Below are 24,199 nucleotides of genomic sequence, written 5' to 3' on the forward strand. Positions count from 1 at the left end.
CCTTGGCACTTCTGTTCTGTGCACAGGTTGTACGGCAAGATGATAATTTTGGCATAAATGTGGGGAGGGCTGGGGCACATGACTGATGAGGAGAGGCTTATTTAGTCTGCAGAAGAGAAGACCGAGGGGGATTGAATAGCAGTCTTCACCTCCCTGCGTGGGGTTGCAAAGAGGATGGAGCTGGGCTGGTCTCAGTGGGGGCAGATACAGGACAAGGAGCAATGGGCTCAGGCTGCAGCAAGGGAAGTTGAGGTTGGACATTAGGAAAAACTTTCTTACTAGGATGGTGGTGAAGCACTGGAACAGGCTCCCCAGAGAGGTGCAGTCTCCATCCTTGCAGGTGTTGAAGACCCAGGTAGACAAAGCCTTGGCTGGGATGATGCAGTTGGGGCTGGTCCTGTTTGGAGCAGGGTTGGACTAGATGCGACTCCTGAGGTCCCTTCAACCCTCATTTTCTATGATTCAGTGAGGAAGAGGGGTAGGTTGGTTGGGTTTGTTTTTTTTAAATCACTTCAGCCATGTTTTGAATTTCCAAAAACTTGCAGCGGCCAGCCACCCGCACTGGGGCACTGTGATGGCCACCAGTGCTGCGGCAAGTGTAAAAGGCACCGCTCCTTTGGAGCTGGGCTAGGACCGTGCTAGCTGGCCGGCAAAGCAAACAGGAAACCCACAGACCACTGCTCTTTCCCTCGGGAAGAGGGGATCCCGTCCAGATCAACAGAGCTCAGATTTCAAACTGCGCGCGCACGTGATGACGGCGCATAGGCACAGAGATGCACTTAAGCAGCGGGACGTGTTGGGGGTTTATGTGGGGCTCCCACTGTATGAGCCACAACTCGGAGCAAATCTCCTCAAACCGACCCTGGGGGTGGGCAGAGGGGACCCACCATCTCCAGTGACCTCAAGGCTCAGGATGCAGCAGGAGACCCCCAGGCCTGCTGCATGCTCAGGTCTCCCTAATGGTGTTTCCACAATGCTGCAAGGACAGCAGAAAGACTCACCCAGCCTCTGCATTTTTGGGGCTCAAATAGAAAAGCTCCATCCAGATCTCCCAGAACAGGCCATGGGCGAGACCCGCAGCGTCCCAGAAACCCAGCTGCTGCAAGGAAAGAGGGCAGGACGGGCACAGAGAGTCCAGGGCTCGACACGCGGGGCATGCATTCAACCTGTTGCAACGGGGGCCACTCCACTCAGTCCCCCTGGCAGGAGGCGCCTCCCTGGCCCTTCGCAGCATGCGCTGGTCCTCCTCTTCCTCCTGTGTGTTGTTCATCACCTCCAGTCTCATAGTCCCTTTCCCAGTGGGGGGCAGGTATTGAGGTCACTGCCCTCGAAAGCTGTTTGTTCAGCCTTTCTAGTAGCTGGCATGTGAGCCTGTTTATTTAAACCCTCTCTGCAGTGAGTCCTCCAGCAGCGGTTGTGTAATTTTAGGGGGCAAAGTCCTTTCAGGGGCTTTGAAAGACTTGGAGTTTGGGTTTAAAGGAGCTCCCTTAGCGCAGCTGTCAGGGGCACACAGGCGCGGTATCGGGGCCATGGCATGGACCCCGAGCAGCAGTACAGGACAGGCAGCATCAGGCTTGACTTTCCCTATCGGCACGACAGCACCGGTGCCTGTGCAAAGCAGCATGTCCTGCAGCCGGGATCGGCACTGGAGGTGCCCAGAGGCTCTCGAGCTCTGCCGTGACGCGGAGGCGATGCTGTCCTCTCTGCATCGGCACTGGAGGCCGGGAGAAGGGGTTCTGGTAGAAGCAACCCCTCGCAGCGATCATTGGAAACCCAGGTCGGGAGCCCTTGAGACTTTAAAGACCTGGTCCCACTTCTCATGAGACCCAGTCCTGAGCGACTTGTCCATCTGAGCTCCAGTTTGGTCAGCGCGTCTCTTAACTCTGGCCTGTTAAACTCGCCTGTGCGCTGTTGCTGCCTTGCTACGTGCCGGTAAAGCAACGTCTCACCCCAGAAGTGGCTGCATTTCAGGCCTGGGTGAAAGATTCCCCGTGGAGGGTTGAATCCTGGGGCTGGGGTCAGTGTCATGCATGCCAGGATGTGCTGATGGGTCCGCTCAAATTCTCAGCTGTCCTCGGAGCAAAGTCACGGTCCCTGCTCAGCCCGACAGCCCTCCGGGGTGCTCAGGAGAGGGACCTCTGGGACAGCAGGGAGGCTCTCTTTCCCACCTGCAAGCCAGGGAGGGCCAGGACAGCAGCAGCTCCCACCTCCATCTCCTGGAGATTTGAGTTAACAAGCAGCTCCCCAAGGGGAGTCAGCCAAATGAGCCTGCAGTGTTTGTGGTCTGGGGTTTTCCTTTACCTGCTCCAGTTCAGAGCTTTTAGCGACAGGGATTCCTGGTCCCCTAGCACCTAAGAGACAGGGATCCGGGCTTCTCCTGCCCGTGCTCCCCTTCCCCTGGAGACCTAATGCAGGTGCAAGTGTCCCACGGTCGGGGGGGAGACACCGACCACACACAGCTGGCAGGGCTCTCACTCTCGCATTGCACCGGTGTGGCCGCTGGATGCTGAAATGCTCCTCGCTGCGCTGCTTGGGATGTGGCCTGCTCTTTGTCAAGAGCCCGGCATTGCAACAGGAGGTCTCGTAGCCCTTATCCCACCCCCTCTGCTTGCCTCTGCTGTGCTGCTTGGATCCAGCCTAGCTATAAGCAGTGCAGCAGGGATGCCCTCCCTGCTCCTGACAGCCACCAGCTGCCAACGGGACAGCAATAGTGCCCCACGTGCCGTGCCTGCACGCAGCAAGCTTTGCTTTATGAGGAGAGGCTGAGGGAACGGGGCTGATTTAGTCTGCAGAAGAGAAGACCGAGGGGGATTGATTAGCAGCCTTCACCTCCCTGCAGGGGGGCTGCAAAGAGGATGGAGCTGGGCTTGTCTCGGTGGAGGGAGATGACAGAAGGAACAATGGGCGCAAGCTGCAGCAAGGGAAGTTGAGGTTGGATATTTGGAAAAACGTTCTCACTAGGAGGGTGGTGAAGCACTGGAACAGGTTACCCAGAGAGGTGGTGCAGTCTCCATCCTTGGAGGTGTTGAAGACCCAGGTAGACAAAGCCTCGGCTGGGATGATGTAGCTGGGGCTGGTCCTGCTTGGAGCAGGGGGTTAGATAGATGTGACTTCCAGAGGCCCCTCCCAACCCTCATTTGCTGTGATTCACTCTAGTTATTTCCTCTTCTGGGGGTTGGAAGTACCAGTGAAATTGTAGTGAGATCTGTGTGTGGATGTGCATGAGTAACACACGCTGGTGCAGCACCTCTGAAAGGAGGAGAGCTACACCAGCCGAGCACACTGGTGTGCATGGCCCCTTGCACAGACACAAAAAGTGACTTGTCTACAAAGAAAGGGTGAGAGAGATGCTGCGTGATACGCTGGACGTTGCAGTGAGGCTCCAGGGAGAAAGCTGTCTTGTGATAGAGCCACTAGTGAAAACGTGAAGCCATTGGCAGCAGCGTCTCTGGAAATTGGGCTGCTGCATTAGGTTCTCCGCATTTGGATTTAGGCACCGAAGTGTCAGGACCCACGTTTGACAAGTCCGGTCGAAGCACAATTGCTGCCGGTCTCTCAACCGGAGCAGGCGCCGTCTGGAGCTGAGCAGGTCTGACCCCAGCACGTGCTAGCGTCTCTGGGAGCCATGCGCATCGGCGGGCAGGTTTTGCACGTGGAAGTGCTTCTTTCCAATTGATGATATCAAAACCAAAATGCAATACAGTAGCATTCAGCCCGGAGGAAACTCGCTTAACATTTCTGAGATGAGCAGTCTCCTAGAGCAGCTTAAAACTGAAGTGAAACCTGTTTCTTGACAGTGACCAACTATTACAAGTTTTGAATGGCGCTCTATTGTGCATTTCCATCCATGACATTTTATAAGCTACTTTCTGTGTGTACTTCCCTAAGGGTAATCTGTGTGTAGCCTGAACCCTTCATTAGTTAAAGCTCCTTGTGTGGCCTAACTTTTGCTGGCATTCATTTGAAGGCAGAGGAGTGGTTGAAGCAGATAACCCGACTTCTCAGCCGTTGCTTTGCTATCTGACCCACTATACAGCGAGGCAGCCATGATCCTGCATGCCCTTCGTGGGTATAAATCCTACTGCAGTCCATGGGGCGCTTACGTGCGAGGGGATTGCAAAACATAATTAAAAGGGATCTTTTCTTGTTCACCATATTAAAAAAAAAAAAAAGAGCGAATGCCATCTCCATCTGGGTACGGCAGAGAGCTGCAAATCAGTCGCAGCGCTCCTCGAGCTCGACGGACTGCTTGGCTGTTGAGACATGCTTTACAAAGGATGAGTAACGTCCCGAGAAAAGTTCCTGAGCCCAGTTAAAGCTTGCTCCCACCGCTGATCAAGAAACAGGTTTGACTGTCTAGGGGCGCCGGCAGTGTGACCGAACAAAAGGAGGAGGTTTGCTGGGTAGGAAGATCCACCCCTGCAGAGACCAGATTTGCTCCTGGAAGCGAAGAGCAAGCAATTGGGAAATACTCCTGGCTTCTTGCAAAGCAGGAGGAAGTCCGGGGTTACGCCGTGTAACGCTGTTGTAGGCCAGAGGAGAGTTGGGCCCGTTCTTGGCTATACGGCTCAGTGTCTCTAGGAAGAAAAGTGTGTAATCTCACGCCTGTAGCTGAGAGCAGGTCCCATTTAGTCACCGCACGTACCAGCACACTGATGCCCAGGCAGGCAGGCAGGTCTTTAAACGAGCCACGTTAGCAAGCACCTCGTGGGGGTTTTTTTTTCTGTTGCATTCGTTGCTTTTGCTGATCTTCTCATTTGAAAGAGTCGACTCTGCTGCTGCGAGCGGATGCTTTTAAAATGCTTGTTGCCTGCCACCGCTTTTTTTGTCAGGCCCGGCCCAGGTGAAACCCCTTCCTTTTCCGACACGCATAAATCGGTGCTATTGAAAAGCTTCCGTAGCATTCCTAGCGCTCCTGTTTTTTGGACTTTCTCTCTCTCTTTCCGTCTTTACTAACTGCTTATCTAGTGACCCTGTGACTTCACCTACTCTTTCACTGTGATTAGCTGCTCTTTCCTGTCTTGCTAAGTTGACCCAGTTGCAGGTGATTGGCAGGCCTGACTCCATATTATTTATTGCATGCTTTGTCTAACTTGGGTTTCCTTGGTTTTGCTACTCGCCTTTAACGACTCCCTCGTCCGCAGGCCCTGCCACCTGGTGCACTTCAACCTTTACCAAAGAGGCCAGCACTTGAAAAAAACAATGGTGCCACCACAGTCTTTAACCCGAGCGTTTTCCACTACCAACAGGCTCTAGCCAACATGCAGTTGCAACAGCCTACGTTTATCCCGACAGGTAAGTCTCTCGGTGCGTTTCCCTGTTGCTTCTCGGGTCTTTTCCGATACGGAGATAAGAGTTACGGAGCAGACCTGTAAGAGCCGGTCGCAGGACACGTCCAAAGCAGCGGCGCGGTCTGCTCCTGTAGACACGTCACCGCTTAATGTTTGTCACCAGCAACTATTCAAAGCTGCTTGCTTTTAGAGAGACCTTCTCGAGCTTCCCGCCCCCTTTGGGTAATCAGACTAGGAAATAGCCCACCTGTTTCTCAAATTCATGCTTCCTGTTTCTCCTCGTTACGGTTCAATTGGTTAATCCCAAATTAATTCCTTGCCTCTTGGGTAGCGCTGTCGTGCACGTGCTTTGACATATTTAACGCCCCGCCACGGCAAAGGAGCCCGTCCTCTTTAAAGCAGCAGGTGCCCGGTCCTCGTGACGGCGTCTCTGTGACCCGGACGCTCCAGCCACCGCGACGTCGAGAGACGAAACGGCTGGTTTTTAATAAAATACAAATTGCACCCATCCTTAAAGACATATGCTTCTCTCTTGCCGGTGTGATAGCCCAAGCTTTTTAAAAGCAATTTCACTCCCAGGCTTTTCTTGTGCCTTTCAGGTCTCAGAACAAAATTGAAAGATGCAGTTCAGTAATTCAGACACAAATAGGACTATTGACTCGGGGGGAGGATTGCTAACTAGCCAATTAACATGTATTCAGGGCAGTCAAATGAAAACCGGAAATCTGCTCGGCATCGTAGGTATTATCGATGGCTGATTGAGGAATTTTCTGGAGTCTGCAGACTCCCGGCGATGTCATTATTCCCTTGCTGAAGCATCACTTAGAAATCGCTGCCTGGTTTCTAATTTTTTTTTTTTTTTTTTTTTTTTAAATGTTGGACGCCTCGTTTGCTTGTTAAATGAGATTTGCTGGGAATATAAGCAGAAATCCTGCCCTGAGTCAGCACCTTTTCAGTTGAGGCAGAGCGGGCCCGATCATGTCCGTGGCCAGAGGCAAGAGAGACCCTGGCAGCCAGATCTTTTCTGCAGGACAGTTGAGCCTAAAACCCGTCATTCAGGAGCCCAGCCCCTGCCTCGCGCATCCCCACAGGTGTTGGCAAAGGAGGGCATAGCTATCCCGTGCACGCCGAGGCATGTTCTTCCCATTCGGCCGCTGCTCGTGTCCCGCCGGCAGAGCGAAGGCGCGTGCATGGCTCTGGTAGATGCCAAAGGACGCGCTTCCCCTCCTGGGGGGTCAGCGTGGTCGGACCCTAAAGACGTCTCTCCTCAGCCAGGACCGAGGATCCCGAAACCCATTTGCTGTGCCTGGCTGCTTATGCCTGTTCTGCAGAGGACGCACTAACCAAAATCTGATGCAGACTAGCTGTCAATCCAGCTTTTGTCCACTCCACACCCTCAAATCCCGTGTTTGTAGCACTGCTTCACTTGCTTCAGACCTAACCGCCCACCCCCAAATAAACGGGACGGTTTTCTTCTGCCCCAAAGGTGAGGCTGGGAAATGCAGGTTCCCTCGGGGCTGCAAAGACCCTTCTCCACCCTTCAGGACAGGGGCAGGCCAGAGAAATGTTTGCTTCAGAAGGAGTTTTTCCCAGGTCGGTCGCACGGTTGTCTCCTTTGGGGAAGGCCGCTGCTTCCGTCTGAGGTCGTATCACGACTGGGACTATTTCAAGACCAAACTGCCTCTTTCAGCTTCAAGTAGAGACTTGGAAACCACAACACCGGCTGCCTGAGTAAATTCCTTTTGAAAAGTTTGTTCGAAGGCAAGCAGACCCGCAGGTCTTGCGGTCGTGACACCGCAGCCTCAGACGCCATCGGTTTGCGTGTCTCGAGCTGAGATCCCCTCCCACGCAGAGAAATCGGCCTGCTTGATACCAAATTATCCAACCCGGCTCTGTTCCTTATAGTGGAGCCCCTCATTAGCTGCTGGTGGGGGGTAGAGAGGGAAACATATATTCTCTGCCCAAGAAGCCAAGAATTATTTTGGTTTGCTGTGACCTTAGATCTCAGTTTAAAAATAATGATGTATGAATATGCAGGATCTGTTTTGCATGTGCAAGGTAATGAATGCTGCAAAGAAAGTACCTGCTTTGAGTTAAAGTTATTTCTAACACTAAAGCTTCACTAATGAAATATCCCTTTTGTTCATCTTTCCACGCTTCACTGCATGGTGTGCAGGGTCAGTACTGTGCATGACACCCACTGCAAGCGTTGGTAGGTTTTTCTACACAAACTTCTCAACTTTTCCTAACTTGAAAGAGACAGCGAGTTGCTGCGCGTCCGTGAGAACTCGGGTGGCTGAGTGGTGTGACTGATGATCCGCTGTGTCTTGAAGGCTCAAATGGTTGTGTCCTTTTAATTTCTGTGCAGTGCAGTGATTTATGTGACTAACAAGAGCAAGCCCCAGCCAGAAGTGCCCACCCCGTCCGTTCTGTTGCAGAGGCAGAGATCTTGCACGCGAGGATCTTTGCAACCCAATTCAGTCGCGCAGAACAAGGGAAGAGCAGTGGGAGGCTTCCTGGCTCTTTTATGTCAGGCATGCAGCGTGTTGCAAGCTGGATGTTAGTCATGCTTCTGAGGATCATTTATCCTTTAAAAGGCTAATCTCCTTTTCAGGCATATTTTCCTACCATGAGAGATCCTTAGGGTCATCCCCTCAGCTGGTGTGAGTCGGCAGGCCACCGAGCCAGGCTGCGTTGCACCAGCTGAAAACCTGGCTTTGCTGCGGAGGAAATGAGCTGCCTGCTATGTAGGCAACAAGAGCCGTGCCGTGGTTGCAGCACAGCCGGCCTGGACCCCATGCAGAAAAGAGGGGCTCAGGACACGCGTACAAAAACAGTGGGTAACCGCACACATCCCGAGTGCCAGGCCCTAGGCAGGGGCAGCCACTGCTCTGGAAACCCCTGACCGAGTTCCCACTGTCCCCATTTGCAGGAGGTGGGCAGAGCGGGGCAGGTTAAAGGCGGGTTCCTTTCTGGGAGGAAGCTAGACCAGTGCATTCCAGTTCTCCTGTACCAGTTGCAACTGGGAAGCGGAAAGCTGGAATCCTAAAATGGATGGAGACTGGCACGCTGCTAGGTTATGACACCGAGTCCTATACACGAGCCTGCTCGCTGCTTGTGAATAGAGGGGCTGCCAACAGCTAGGATCAGGATCAGGACCTCGTGGCTCTCGAGATTAATTCCTGCATGCTTCTCTGAGTGGACTTCGGGCCCCCCAGAGCATCCCCAGGCCAGGCTAGGGCTGGGGCAGAGGGCTCTGTTCTGCAACCCCTCGAACTCCTGCTGATGCTAATGCATCTGGAGGGGGGAGAAGACTCCCGCGCTCTTCTCCTCATCCCAGGCACTTGCAAGGGATGCTCCTTGTAAAGCCCCCAGGAGCAGGGCGCCTCCCTTCCCCTCCCAGAGCGCTGTCCCCTGGCATGCAAGTGCATGTGTTGGTAGTGCTTCCTTTTCTAACCGCTGCCTTGTATCCAAGCCAAGCGTCTCTAGTCTGCCGGGAAGACGACAGATCTCTGCTGTGTGTCACGGTTGTCCGTAGATCGTTTCTGGCACTCGTTCTGTTTAGTTGCGTTGTCACCGTTTGGAATTGATTATTACTATTATTATTCCCAGCACCCCCGCCCCCCGCCTCCCTGACCCCAGAGGGAGTTTTTGCAAAATCCTCTAGCATTGCACAGAAAAGAAAACATGGTGAATTTGTACGTCAGGCGACCCGTTACGCATGCCCAGTGCCAGCAACTCTGTACTGTACTGAGGAGAAGGCCCTTGTTGTCAGGAGGCGAGAGAAGGCATTTCCCGGGGGGGGATGTTGCCGCTGCTAGCCACGTTACCCAGTGGGGGTCGTAGCTGTAATGCCATGCCATGACGGCTATGTCTTGTCGGGCGATTTGCTCCGACGTGCACCATGTACTTTGAAGTCATGAGTTGGGGGGCAAACTTTCAAAGCCGGGGGGGCGGGTGCGCTTGCCAACGTGGGTCCACCCAAGACCGTGCACTTGGCTGTGTGTCTTAACTCCCCACGGGGGCACGCTGATGTGGGCTTTTGCTAGCAAACCCTGCCCTCTCCCCACCCCACCCCACCCCCCTTTGGAAATTTGGCCCTCGGAGTCTAATACATCATTGTTCTGCTTATAAATGTACTAAGTGTTGAGAATGTTTTAGTTTTTTCCTTAATTACAATTGTAATTGGCTTCTCCCCTTCTCTCTTGTTTTTCTTTTTTTTTTTTTATTTTTCTTTTCTTTTTTTTTTTTCTTTTTTTTCTTTTTTTGTTTTTTTCCAACGCTGTCTTGCTTTGCACTGTGATTGCATGCTGTGCCCCGGTGTCTCCTTCATGACGATGTCACATGGCTTGTTGCTGTGATACCTGCCACGCCCCCAAAAATCCACCACATGTTGCCATGGTTACATAAACGCTCCACCCTCCCGTATGTCGCTTCCATGGTTCCCTACTGAAAGTGCCCATGATGCACGGTGCTACGCCCACCACTGTGTCTGCAGCAACAACACCTGCCACCAGCGTCCCCTTCGCTGCAACAGCTACGGCCAATCAGGTTTGCCCTTTCAATAGCTTTCTTTCACGTGTGCAGAGCTAGAAAAACGGTACGCCGGCCGGATCCTGCGGGGCGCGGAGCACCTCGCGCCGGGTCCCGAGCCCCTCCGCCTCCCTCCGTCTTCTCGAGGGGCGGAGGGCGCTCGGCGTCTCCCGCAAGGCGCTCCACCCTGCCCGGGATCGGGCCGCCAGCAAGGCAGCATGTATACTTTTGGGATTGGTGCGGGGGCATCGGCTCGTCGCGCCGGGCGGCGCTCGAGTCACCCGGGGATGGGTGATCCGGAGTTCGAGTTCACGTCCAAAATGGGGCTGCAAAACTCGCGCAGAAAGATGTACCAGATTGGTGGCCGTTCTGCTTTCCGTCCCGGCCAGAAATACCGCGCTTTCCCACGGTATTTTGGCACGTCCTGGAAAGCGGAAGGGAAAAACCAAGACTGGATCCTAATGGAAAGGGGAGCAGAGTTCAGGCCTCTTTGAACCAGGAGCGCATCATCCATCCCTCCGGTACTCGGTGTCTGTAGTTCATATAGACGATGCTGTTTTGCCAGTGCCATGAATTGAAAGGATTTCATGCATGTTTGCCTAGGTACGATCCCATCCAAAACATTGCTCGCAAGGTATTAAACCGTGATTGCTGCTTCCACACCAGTCCTGAACTGTATACGCACAATCTGGATTCTAGGAATGCTTCCTGATATTTCACAAACCACAAACTTCTCCGTATTAGGCCAGAGTAGAGATTTGGGCAATGTTCTGGGGTCTTTTTCCAATTATAATGTCGGCATTTTTATGTAGTGCCTCACTGGGCTCGAGTTCAGAGCCACCCCCAGGAAAAGCGGGTATCACTTTGCTCCACAGCACACCGATGGCCATACAGTACCCTGATCATTTCAGAGGGCGAGTCCTGGAGTCTTCACCCTTCAGGCGGAGACGGGTTTTAAGGGAAGCAATGGGAATTTTGCCTAAAGGAGGACTGGGATCAAATTGGCCTGTTGCAAATGCTTTGCTACCTGCAGTTGGTATTGCTGTGCTTCTTCTCAGCCTTTTTTGTAGTTTCAGGTGCAATGGGCCTGCTAATAATGGACCGGTCACCATGAAGCACTCACTGCGGGGCTGCGTTACTGTATGGCTACGCGTGGCTTGCAAAAGGGATACCCCTTCTTCCCAACTGGCAATTTACAGGGCATTTCTCTGCCTTACAGTCTATGGAGTTGGACTCCCAAGTACAATCACCATGTACGCCGCCGGGCATCAATAACGATGTGACTGCATTGCTATTTATGCCTGTAAAAAGAGAGAGATCCTGGGAATGGTCCGCGCCCTCTAAAATCCTGCTTTCCCGGGGATTATGTGCGTTGACTAACCTTAAACAAGCGCCGAGGAGAGAATGACTGGAATGTTCCCAGGGAAACGTTTTAATGGGATCTGTTTTCTTTGCCATAGATATCCCAGTTATCAGTAGATGAACTGAGCAGCAGCATGTTTGTCTCACAGATGTAGAAGTTTCCAATAGAACAGTAAGTTTTTTTTCCATTTTGATATCTGCTGTTGATGTCTTTGTAGCAAGGCACTTTGTCTTCTCAATGGGCGGCTTCGACCTGCTCCTTCGCCGGCCGAGGGGCAAGGGGAAGGTCTGCGCCTAGGGTTCATGGCAAACGGCTGTTTGTGCACCGTGTAAAACACCTGCTTTCCGGTGTGAAACCCCCACGCTCCCCGCTGCCGCTCTCGGACTGGACTGTTCCCAACAACCTAGCAAATTCCAGAGTACGGCCCCAAAATTATGCTCTGGGGTCTGTGCTGTTCAGGAGAGAGTGTTTTGCCAGCAGGAGCCAGATAAAAAGTGTAAGTAAGTGTTGGGTTGCTGCTAGGAGCGTAATTCCTTTACTTGGGTAAGCAGGACCGTGCATCATCAGGTGCTGTCAGCCAGCCTTGCTCTCCTGGTTTCAGTGCAGCTGGGCAGATTTGCCCCAGCCCAGGACTTGGCCCGTCTTGGGGTTATATAAATCTTCTTGTTCGCTATAAAGTTTGGCCTGAAAGCTGCGGGCAGTACCGAAGGACGCTGGCCTTTGTCTGGATTTGCGTGATATAGCTTCACAGCCAGAGCTCCTGTTCTCACTTTCTGCAACTTGTGTGTACCGGCAGATATTTATGGGTGAAAATCCCAATGGGTTTTCAGTTCCTCACTGTACTTATAACACCGAGAGACTTAAAGAACAGCTCAGTTAATTAAAAAGGAAAGGGGTCAACAGACTGGGCTGATGGAAGTTATTTCATGTGCCGATATGTGATTCTTTTTTTATTATTATTTGCTGAGGTCAAATATGAAAGGAAATGCTTCTGTCTAAGCGCTAGAAATGAATTTGGAAAGCCGTTCTTAAAGAGCTGGCGTGAACTCATGCCCCTTATTTCTGCTCATTTAAGTAAACTGCTCTAGATGTGGATGGCGCGCTAATCAGGTCTGCACGTCCCTGTTAGCGCCTGCCTCGTGGCCACGATCTCCGCCTTGGTGACGATGTTGCACGTTGCAGTTTTGAAATGCCTGACACAGTCACTTGTGCAATATGGCAAGCCCCACCTGGTGCGAGAACTGCACTTCCTTCTCAAAAATCCTCAGCATTAACTTGAATGTTCTTCTTTTTTTTTTCAGTATGCCTTTTTTTTTTTTTAAATTTGCTTCCTTTTGCTCATTTTTCAGTGTTCCCAGACTTGTGCCATCAGTACTGAGCAGTACTGAGGGAAGGGCTGAAGCAGGTTCTTGATCCATCCTTGCTCAGGAAAGCTCTCCCCGCATCTCACAGCTCGAGGGGAGCAAAAAGGCCTCCTGGTCTGCTCGGAAAGCATAAACAAAAGGCATCAAAACTCGCGGAAGAGGCGATATCTTTTATTAGACCAACTAGATATTTGTAAAGAAATACAAGAATCTGTTTGCAAATGTCTAGTGGTCTAATAAAAGAGATCATCTCATCCACAAATTTTGATTCCCTTTGCCTCTAGACCAATGCAGCTACCACCTGGATACCAAATAAGCAAGGCTCTCTCTCCCAAGCGTGCACAAGCAGAGCAGTGCAGGGGATCACTGAAATGCTTGCAGCTCTGTGCATGGCTGGATAAGTAGGATTCACCAGCATTGCAAAGGAGGTGACACTGCCCTGAAGTGCAGGTGGATGTGAAGGATAGTTCACCCAAGCACCCAATGCACCTAAACAGGCTTCTCCTCCCGAGGTGGACATATGCCCACGCTCCGGGTCAGGCAGGCACTGCAAGGCTGTAGGGCCAAAGCTTTCCAGGAGGGGTTTTCAAAGCAGGCCTGACTAATGTTGTCTCCCATCGCACTTCCCTCCGTGGCTTGTGGTATGTCCCTTGTAACCAGATTTGCCAAGCATCCGCAGCACTCATTAAATTCGGTAGGAGACTAGCACGGCTTGCACAATGGAGCCCCCGCCCACGACCGCCTCATCTCTGAAACAAGACTCGTGTCAGCCCCCTCGCTCTTTCACAGGCTTCAGCTGCAGATCATTTTGTCAGCGTTTATGGAGCCCGTTGAAAGCACAAAGCCCAAAGTATTAGCCGTTTCACTTGCAATCAGAGCATCGAGCGAACAAAACATTGCGTCTTCCCCCCCACGCTGGCAGAAAGCGCGTGTGCACCGTGTCTTCGTAGCTCAGTGGAAGTTATAAAGAGAACAGAAAAGCATGACGTGTTTTGATTTCCAGTTTCTCACTCCTTGTTTTTGTTCCTCCTCCAGCCGACCACGTTGAAATTGTGAACAGTAAAATTACGGAGTACTAGGACTTCTCAGTGGGGAACTGCACATGGCCTTTCTGTATATATCCCCTCTTCCCTCCTTTCGTCCTCTACCACCTCTACAGTAAGCCTGTTGCAGCCTACATGTTAACCAAAAACTGATCAATGGGAATGTCAAAAAAAAAAAAGAAAAAAAAAGCACTATAGAAACAATTAACAAACAGCGCTCTGTTATATGAGATATACAAGTAGAAAATTATAATAGACTTTTATAACACATTACTTTAACACATTTAATCATTTTATGACTACCATCATGATAAGTGCATCTGCACAGTGGACTGTTGGTTTACTGTATACTATCGATGGATAAATGTTTGTCTCGTTTTTAAAGTGTTATCTTACTGTTTTGTTTACATCATAGTCTATTGATTTGTTTTAAAGTGTACATCATTATCAAGTATACTCAATACCATTTTTTTCATTATTGTTATGTCTTAAGTTTTCATATACTGTAGGTTTTATGGGGTTTTTTTAAACTAAAAATGTTATAGTGGGAAACAGGAATAACGTGCTTGAAAAACACAACACACGAATGTTCGGATCTTTTCCATATTTTGGCTGCTTTTAAATCAACCGAAGTGGCTCATTTTAAACGGCTCCTTTTACAAGTGAAAATTTGCCTTTGGAAAGAGTCCCCAAAATTTTCTGTTCCAGCGCTATGGAGGGACAGCTGTCAGTTTAGCTCAGGTCAGGGGTCCGGTCAAGCGAGCTGATTCTGGTTTCCTGAAGAGGAAACTTTGATGGTCAGAAAAGGAAGAAAAACACGTTCAATATAGCGGTTAGGTATCAGCTACGGGGGGGGAGGTGGACTCAGATTGTGGACAGTAAGGAAGCCTGAAGTTTTGTTGCTCAGCCAAGTGCCATCCGCAGCTGCAAGTGCCGCACAATCTTCCTCCCGACTTCAGTGGTGCAGTCAAAAACCCGGGCAAACGTGGGAGACGGCGGGACAAACGCGAAGTTGCATTCCCAGCCAAAAGGACCAAACACCTGAGTCACCCACAGACCCCCCCAGTCGCAGCGAGCCTAGGCTGGCCACGGCAAATGTCCATTTTCTGATGTGCAAATTAAAAGCCCCCAGCTCTGCCCATGGAAGGCGAGACCACAAACGGCAACGTGCAAAACTGCACTGCAAAATCCCCACCCTGAATTTTGTGCAGTTTTTCCACAGCTTTCCATCGGCATGTGCCGGTAACGTGTCCTTGAGGCAGGGATGTTTCCCAAGAGCTCTGGACCGTTAAAACAGACCTTCAACGAAGAAGAAAAAAAAGGAAAATGCAAACCTATCAGCTCGCTATGCCCAGATTTTCCAACCCCCTCCCTCCCCCCACAAAATATATCCTTCCCTGGATCAGCAGATGACCACTCTGCTTGATCAAGACCGACAGTGGTCACACAGCAAGGGCTAATTGCCAATACCTCCGTTCCCCATTGAACTGAGCAAAATTACTGATTTCCTACCCCACCCTCTGCACCGCACGGGCCGTCGTGCTGCTGAGTTGCCGACTCCCCGTACTGCTAGGAAAAGGTGGTGGCTTGGCTACGGGGGAGACGAGAGCTGAATTCATCTCTAGCACAGCTTCACCAACCTCGGTGGAGGGACACCAGAGATGGACTTGGCCTGAATCAGCTGAAACATGGAAGCAGCAAGGACAGAGAGGAGAATGGTTAAGGGAAGGCCAGGAGAGGCGAGTAGAAAGAACGGGTGATCCTTGACAGTGAGATGAGATGAGATGAGGGAGGTCCCAGGACAGTGATAGCCTTGCTGTGACCATGCCGAGCTTAGGATGAGAGTTGTGAGTTGGCTTTCTAAGATGTTGGATGCTGCAGGCCAGAGCTCGGGCTTCCCCTTGGAGGACGATGCAGCCTGCCCTTATTTTGGGAGGGTAACGGCTGGGCAGAAAGTCACCCCGGCATGCTCCACCGAGGGGAGCAGAGCTGAGAGATCCCAGGATCGGGCTTTCACCATCCTGAGCCTGCGGACCGTCCCCCCTGCGCTCCCCTGGCAGTCCAAGAGCATTATAGGAGCTGACAGCTGCCTTGTATCCTCGTCTTGACACCTGCCATCCGTGTCGTGGACTTTCCCCCGCCCCGTCCCTGTCCCCTTGGTAGACGTTTGCAAATGTGAACGAGAAAGGAGGCCCGGTGCAGGTGCGTGTTAGGGACAGCTGACGTGCCTCTGTGCAGGCCACCATCTGCGTGGCCTTCCAGCTGGGACATGGGGAGCCTGACGGGCTCCTTATCACCCCAGGGCTGTGCAGAGCCCAGCGGTCGGGTCCCGAGTCCACGGCAGCTCCCCACGTGCAGCACCGGGTTCGGGATCGGGGGGTTCGAGGGACAGAGGACGGTAGCCGCTAAACCTCATGTGTTGACATTTGCTCGTGTCCGTATGTATTGAAGCATTCGAAGCATACACAATATTGCCTGAAATAAGGCACTCCTGTGTCTTTTGGCCACGGCGTACCTGTTCTTTTTAACCACCGAGTTTCTGTTTCCCAGAATCATAACATTGTTAGTGGAAAAAGTGGATTTGAGTACTTCCTGTTTGAAATTATTTGTGTATCAAAATGGGTTTTGCACAACATGTGCCAGTGCCTCAACAAAGAACAGACCTGATCTTCTGAAGCCAGGAAGGATGCGTTCAAGCTTGAATGGCTTTATGAGTTAAAGGAGGTTGGAACTTTTTCAGTGCTAAATGGATTTTTGTATATCTTGACACTTTGATGTAACCTCCTATTTTATTTAACTACTTAAACATCTGGCATAGATGTACATAGAATGTAAACCTAGAATACAGCTGTTTTCACGTCACATTTAAAGCACTGAAAAGAAAAAAAAAAAACATTTAAGGATTATTTTTTAGTAAAGAGGTCCAATGAGGGATGTTCAGGGTAGTTATATTAGGTGCCACAACAGTTTTTATATTGCTGGCAAATTTAGAGTTCATTTGTAAATGAGTTTAAGGAAAGAAAAGCTTGAAGCACTAAAACTTCACCAAATTCAAAACAATCTCGGCAAAAATGCCATTTTGAGGTAGCACTATTTAAACTAGTTGTGCAATGACTTGATCTAATTTTCTTTGTTCAAGAAAGAAAACCAGTCGCCAGACTATAAATTTCCTAAATAGATGCATTCTATTACAAAGTCACCAAGCTCGTTAGTGACTCTAAATAAATGTCATGAAAGCATGGATTTCATCCTTTATTTGACAAGAGATGTATGTAAGTTTGTTTAAATCAATATTATTTTAGTGACATTTTTATAAGCTTCCCACTTTCCATGAACCTATATTTTTTATTTATCCAAAGTTATTTCTCTTTGTCCATTTCTCTCAGCCTTATGCAAACAATATGCAAGAAATGCTGAAACTTGGATAAAACGGGTCATGCAGAGGGAAAATGAAAGCTGAGATGGATCATTTTCAAAAAAAAAAGAAAAAAAAAAGGTTGTTAGTAGTTTCAATAAGAAGAAAAAAAAATACTACTACTAAACTGTAACATAAGCAGACAATAAAAGAGGGATTTAAAATAAAATGGATTCATAAAACTATTAAGATTATTTTTGTTAAGTATAGTGTTTTTAGTAATTGGAAACATGATTTCACAATCAACCATGTTTTTGAGTTGGAGATTTCTAGCTGATGATTTTTGACTTTGTATTTTTGCATCGGCGATAGACGCGATAGAAATCGTTACCTCCCAGCCGCCGGCTCCGCTCCCTTCCTGAACGCTCTGAAGCACTTTTCTCTTTGCCATAAGTGTCGTGTCGCGCTGCGCTCGGGGTGTTCACGAACGGACGGCGTGGCCTGGCCGAGTCGGCGCTCCGCAGAAACGGGAACTTCGCGCTCCGTCGGTGGCTGGCGGGACGCCCTCCCTTCCCGTAGCGGGGTGCTCTCGACAGACGGCCCGCTGCAAGGACGCCAGGTAGAGTCCAGTGAAAATGACTTCCACTGCACAAACGTTAACAGAGCAACGCCCGGGAATACGTGACTGTTGCCGGTTGCACCCGGTCAGACGGAGGCGGCGAGCGCGGTGCCCCCCTCCCGTATTCCTCCGCGCCGCAGTAGCGCAGGCTGTAGGACGTGCGAGTACACAGAATGATTGAGAAACTGGAGTCCTCATGTTTTTTTATCCCTTGTACATTTCACACACACGAAAATTGAGGAAAAAAAAAAGACAAAAAAAAAAAAGAGGTGAAATTTATGAGGAAAATCTAATTTCCCATTCCTGTTGAATGGATTTAGTTTGCTATTGACCTGATTTTACCACGTGCCTGGTGAAGGCCTTAGAGTATATACTGTATGTTAAAGACTGTAATAACTTTAAAAAACAAACGAGTTGATAGCCTGATGCAAATGTAAATATAGTTCCGACACATTGTTCAAAAGGCATCAACGCGTTAATTCATGTCATCGATTTTCATTTCTTTACCATTAGTTTTTAAGGTTTTCATTATTGCTTTTTTTGATATCTTTAGTAACTAATGAATTTAATTTTGAAGGAGAGTTAGAGAAAGATTAAGATTTTTAATACATGTATTCAACCCATTTAGTTATATTCTAAACCAACACTGAAGCATGATAAGGTATAGAATACAGTCCATAACTAGTTTGTATAGTTTACAGTTTAAGAACAAAATTAACTTTGTATGTAACTCCTACAATGATAGATTCATTGTTAACTAATTATATTAAGTTGTTGTTGCTATGGCAACAAAACTACAACATGGCTACCTTTGTATACATTATTTGTGAAATTTTCACATGTAAATTAAAAGTGATGTGTAACAGTATGAGCTTGTTAAAGGTACAGTTCGATACTGTCAGATAAAGATATGATTGAATATTTTTAAAATCCCAAAGTCCCATGTGAAAGCTGAATTTGTGTCTTTATGTCACTTTTTCAGTCAAGAAGTTTACAACACATGGATTTAGAGTCAGGTTTTATAGCTTGTAGAAATTGTTGTGTGGCTAGGGTTATTCCACAGTATTTTAGCTTTTGAAACAAAACAGCCTGCATTTACAATATATTAACTGGTCTTTATTTCATTTCATGGTTATTAGCATTGTGTATATTCAAAATTAACCGGGTTAAGTACTGTAGCTCTGCCTGCAATTTTTTATTTTTTCCTGAAATCGAATGCTCACATGATTATGTTAAAATCAGGGCTAAATAATAACGTATGGATATTTTAATACTAATTTATATTAGCAAAAACTGTACATAAGAAAAATATTGTGGAATGACCCCGTAACAGTGTTGAAGATACAAATATGCTGCAGTTAAACTGATTCAGTTAGTGTACGAATGTGTGAGACACACCTTTTTTGCACTTATGTACATAGTCCACGAAAGAAATCCTTGGAACTTATTTTGAATATAAAAAGTCTGTAATAATACAGGAAAAGTTTGTAAAAGAGATAGGTATTACTAAGGCTTTGAAAAAGGAGGAGTTTTTTGCTATAAAACTTATCTGAAAGCATGATGTTGCTTTGCTGTTGTAAAAGCTTTGTAGTTTGCCATAGCTTACTATACAGCAGACTGATAACAGGTCAGCTTCAACCTGCAGCACAGAAAATGGGAAACAGTACTTAATTAATGAGTAAGGTCACTAGCAAAGATTTTAATTGCTTTGGTATCAGCTTACGTTCTCAAACGCGCTCCAGATCATGCCTTTGATAAGCGCGCGCGTCCTCTCCGAAGCGGCCGCGGCCGTATGTTGCTGCTAGCACTTAGTCCCGTTTCTGGCCCATGCAGTTTTTAGCTGCCGTAGGCGGGTAGGATCCCGGGGAGTGTTTTAATGAGTGGGAAACGGAAGGGCAGCCAGTTGCTGTGCTTTTATCCACGTGGTGTGTGAAATGGGAGAGAGCCGGTGGGTCACGGCAAGGCGAGCGGTGAGACGGCGCCGGGTCATTCGCCTTCTGCTGCTGGAACTGCCTTGGCGTTTGTGCTAACGAGCAGGAGACGCTGATCGCGGGAAGGGTCCTGTTGTGCTGACGGGAGTCCGGCTAGGCCAGCTCGGGGGTGGACGGGTCACCGTTTGCCTGCCGGGTTTGAATGCAGGACCACGGATGCTGGCTGCTGCCCTGCTGTTGGCCCATTGCCTTTTGACAGGGCTTCAAGGAGAGGCTGGGGAAGTCCCCAAACGTGCTCCTGAGCCCAGGGCAGCTCTGCTCCTGCAAAATGTCCCCCTGGTCCTTGGCTGAGCCGATGCCCTGTGCTGTCCTCATGGACGGCAGCTCAGCATCATCTTCTCAGCTGCCTCCGTGGGGGAAAGGTAGTTGGAGGGCGCACAGGAAATCTCGAATCACTTCAGAGCCCAGCCGCTGCAGCAGGCTCCCGGCGGGACCGACCCCTCGGGGCTCGGTGTGGGTTTCCGTCTGTGCAGGGTCCAGATGAGCACGAGCGATGCACTCTCATAGAGGCGGGCGAGGGGGGTCCTGGGAACGAGGCTTTTCTATATCCCACTCTTCTCCACTCGCACTTGCATGCGCACGGGTTCTTTGGTGTGCCAAACCACCCGCCCCATCTCTCCTCCCCAATCTCTTTTGGTCATTGCCACCATCAAAACCCAGTACAGCTGGGCATGGCTACATGCCAGGGAGTCTTGTCCCTTGAAGGAGTGCACTCCCACTCCTCTCTTCACCTGTGCTTGCAGAACAGCAGGGCAGCAGCCGCAAGGGGCAGTGTCCAAGAGGCTGGGCAGAGGTTGCCAACTGCCTGCCGATTGGGTTGCTATTTTCCATCCCTATTACTATTAATCGAGGCCGAGCGTGCAGAAATCTGATGGCTCGGCAGGTATCGCTGAATGGGACCCTGCACCGAAGCTCCCCTTGATGTCTCCGGGGTGGGGAGCGGGCTGTCAGCATAACGGGACCCCACTCCCAGCTCAGCCGGCTGGTAAGAGCTCAAAGCAAAGCCTCGCACCACCTGGGCAAACGGCAAATGCATCGTTTTCCAGGTCCAGCAGTCAGTTGTCAGTAGAAGGCTTCTGCTTGGACATGTCTTTTTTCTGCCATCGGTGGCTGGCCCCAGCAGAGGGGAATGTCTTGGTGCCTCTCCCTAGCATCGTCCTGCTTGTTCCCTTCTCGGGGCTGGGCACAGTACCCGAATGCACATGCTTCGGCCTCTCCTTGCTGAGAGACCTCTGCCCATTGTGTCAGTGGGAGAGCATCTGTTTTTAATTAGACCTGACTAAATCAACCCCCCAAAAAGCATTTCAAGGAGCAGCACCAATCACAAAATGAGATGGCTGGGTCCCGTTGAGCCCGAACGTCTCCGGTCAGTGCTGCCACATGGCAATGCTTGATTAGTTTTTATATCTCTCCGCCTCTCTCCACCTCTGCCCCACAAGCACCTTCCCTCCTGGGGGTGCAGTGATGGGGTCTTCACCTGACTAAGAAATGCCACATCAGCCTTCAAGGCTCTCATTGCTGCCGGAGAGTCACCGTGCCAGCTGGTGCCCTCGTGCAACCCCCGTGCACCAAGCGACTCGTGCACCTGCCCAGCCCTAAGCAGGTGAGGTGCCCCCGTGGTTTGGCGGGCTCGGGGCTCAGAGCCGTGCTAGGCTGGCATGGATATAACTAAGGGCTGAATTTATCCCACCGGGATAAAACATTTGGGAGAGACTGGCTCTTTGGTGGGCATGGTCATCGCCTGGGACATGCTCTCCATTGCAGAAGTGCATGCCCCTGGGGGCTCTGCTTGGTGTTTGTACGACTGAGCTCCTTCTCATTTGTGGGATGGTTAAAGGAAGATATTTTGCACTATCTGAAGTGAATCGCAGCCGGGGAAACTCTTTTCCATTAGGATGAGAGCAGGCCCCGGCGTCACGACCAACACCGCTGAAATCTTTGCTAGTGATCTTTACTGTCACACTCTCCATCATCAAAAAAGAAACTGTATACGCCTCTCCAATGAGATACTTAAACATGCAAAAATAACGCAACTATTAAATAAAACTGAGTTATTTTTTCCAAACACACAACAGAGAGAATTACCTGACACAGAATTACAAGGTTCCAGTTCTTTATTACTGTACACAGATGCTATTTGATAGTGGTGGAAGCCAAATGATTTTGTTGCCATGGCTTTTGTATCCTAGCAGATGAGGGGATGACAAGACCATTCTTTGATTGGATGATGGGATTTTTTTTTGTTTTGAATTAGCTTTTTTTTTTTTAACGTCATTTTAAATCATGAAAACAGAACAAGCAACCTTCCCCCCCCCCCCGCCCCCCCAAACCATTCTTTATACCGCCTGACAATAGATCACCAGTTTTGTAATAAATAGAGAAATGTATTTTAGGCAATCACTAAAATCGAGAAGAGAATGTTCTCGTCAATTGACAATTTTTAATTTAAATAAATAAAACATTAATATTACTATACTGTGTAAAGTAGATATTGGAAGCACATTCTTATTTTCATAGACATTTCTGGTAAAACATAAAATAAGGGAAATACTAGACAGATATCAACTTAATTTCATGACGTAGTTTTAGATGTCAAAAACCAACAACACCGTTAACCCTGTGGAGTTGTAACAAATTACAATATCATCGACAGATCCAGGCAGACTTAGGCGAATGCAAAATTTAGCTCCAAAACACAAGAGTTCATTCCCTCAACTGCTACCAACAGGGTGTACGCTTTGAATTTATTTTTCTTTTTGCCACATTATATTGCTGTAGTGCTTGTATGTGCTTTAGACCTGTGCATAATGCTACTCATTTTAGTATGTTACTTCTATATTGTTATTGTTTATTTTTTGATCTTTTAATAAAGTGTATAAAATTCTTGGTTATGTTTTTTATGGACCCTATCTACACATTAATAGGAGTGTCCTTTAAAGACTTTTCAAGTACCAGTTTATTAGTCCCAATCTTTAAAGGCTCTGATGTAAAGAAATTACGATGAACTGAAATTTGATTCAATGTTATATCTAATGCGTAGAACAAGAGAATAAATTTCTTTCCAGAAAAATACCTTCAGTATTTTGAATTCTGTAGCTATTGCATCCTTTTTCTTGGGTGCATCAGGCCTATCATATTGAAGTTACTAACACGAGAAGGACATTTGTATTTTAGACAAATAAAATTAAAGCTTTCCAGACGCTGCCTGCTGGATTCTCTTGTGCCTTAGACCTTCTGAGACACATAGTGTATTATGTTTGGTTTTGTATTTTTTTTTTCTTGGTTTCTTTCTGACCCAATTTCTGATGTAACTGGGGAGACGATCAGTACTATGCATTGGAAGATAACCATGAAGAATAAATTGATTTTGATTCAAATGACTGCACCTTTTGTAGCACAAGAATGTGTGTATTAATTTATCCCTTAGCCCGTGAATGGCGCGGGGTAGTAACACAGGCCTTTTCTGTGTCGTCCAGAATTGTCCTTGAACTAGCGCATGGTCTGGATGGATGCTGCTGAACTTCTCTTGCTCTCCAAAACACAGGTGACGCTCGGGCAGCGACCCACTCCCTTAACCTCCGGCCTTGCCCAGCCATCTCCATCTGGGGATTTCTTGCCAGTGCCCCTGAAGTCGCTGCTGCTAATCTTAAAGAGTGAGAAAGTTGCTCAGCGCCAATGCTCATTCAACCCTTGTTGGCTGCTTGGATGCAAAGTGAAAATGGAGGGGTGGCGGGGGGTGTAACGGTTGGGGTGGCTGTCGTGATCTGAACACCTGTCCACAGCTGGATGGAGACCACCGCTTCCGTCCTAGGAAGACCCTTGGACTCCAGGGAGAGGTGCTGAGATGGATTCAGCCCCGGAGGTCGGGAAAAAAGTGCAAATCAGATCTCACTCCATGCACCTGAACCCTCCGTCGAAGCTCCTGGTTTAAGGGAGACGGAGTACCAAGCTGTACATGTCTAAGTTGCACATCAACTGGGGGGGCTGGAATGAGCCCCAGGCACATTTTGGACAAGGCAGGCTGAGGGTTAGCACTTGTCCTGCCCCTGTCTTCAGGAGGGAGGGAGATTTTTCAGCTGCTCCGAGATGTTTCCCACACCTTTTATCCAGACTGATGTGGATCTGGACTGGTAGCAAGGGAGCCACAGAAACTTGTGAACTTTTAGCTCCTTCCCCCTGCCTTACTGCAACCCCTTGTGCACATGTGTTAGGTAGTTTTAACAGCAGACAAGCCCTGGGGCTCTTCCCTGCTGCTAGCATCGGGGCTGAAATGGGAGCTGAGCAGCAACACTGCTGTCAGCTCAGGAAAGTCTTAGCTTGGCACAGTCGGGAAGTGTGACAAATGTGACTGTGCAAATGGCTTTCCCCTCCCTGGCGGAAACCTCAGCATCCCGTTTCCCCTATTGCCTGCACTGTTGGAACAGCCGATGTCAATGCTGCACCGAGGGTAGCGTCCTCTTGCAAGCAAACGCCACAAGCAGCAAGGCGATGATCATCCACCATCAACTTCGCTGGGCCGGCCACATCATGCAGATGTCTGGCTCCGGACTCCCAAAGCATGTTTTAGTCTCCCAGCTCAGTCAAGGCGCACGCACAAGAGGGCAGAGAAAGCACTTCCAGGATGTCCTCAAGGCCAACTG

General features: G+C 49.3%; 1 protein-coding gene across 11 annotated transcripts in view; it reads left to right on the plus strand.

Annotated features, from left to right (window-relative positions):
* Window positions 1-22,443, plus strand: part of MBNL3 (muscleblind like splicing regulator 3) — a 95,955-nt gene extending 73,512 nt beyond the window's left edge. For 7 of the 11 annotated variants that reach the window (XM_059732906.1, XM_059732908.1, XM_019492784.2 and 4 more), the window contains 5 exons: window positions 5,145-5,295; window positions 7,468-7,503; window positions 9,748-9,842; window positions 11,285-11,358; window positions 13,587-22,443. In XM_059732906.1, the coding sequence (XP_059588889.1) occupies window positions 5,145-5,295; window positions 7,468-7,503; window positions 9,748-9,842; window positions 11,285-11,341 (339 nt within the window). In that variant the 3' untranslated portion in view covers window positions 11,342-11,358; window positions 13,587-22,443. The remainder of the gene's footprint in view (window positions 1-5,144; window positions 5,296-7,467; window positions 7,504-9,747; window positions 9,843-11,284; window positions 11,359-13,586) is intronic. The other 4 variants (XM_059732907.1, XM_059732909.1, XR_009464035.1 and 1 more) reach the window with 2 other exon arrangements.
* The last annotated feature ends 1,756 nt before the right edge of the window (window positions 22,444-24,199 follow it).

Source organism: Alligator mississippiensis, chromosome 8, assembly GCF_030867095.1.
Source record: "Alligator mississippiensis isolate rAllMis1 chromosome 8, rAllMis1, whole genome shotgun sequence".
NCBI lineage: Eukaryota > Metazoa > Chordata > Crocodylia > Alligatoridae > Alligator > Alligator mississippiensis.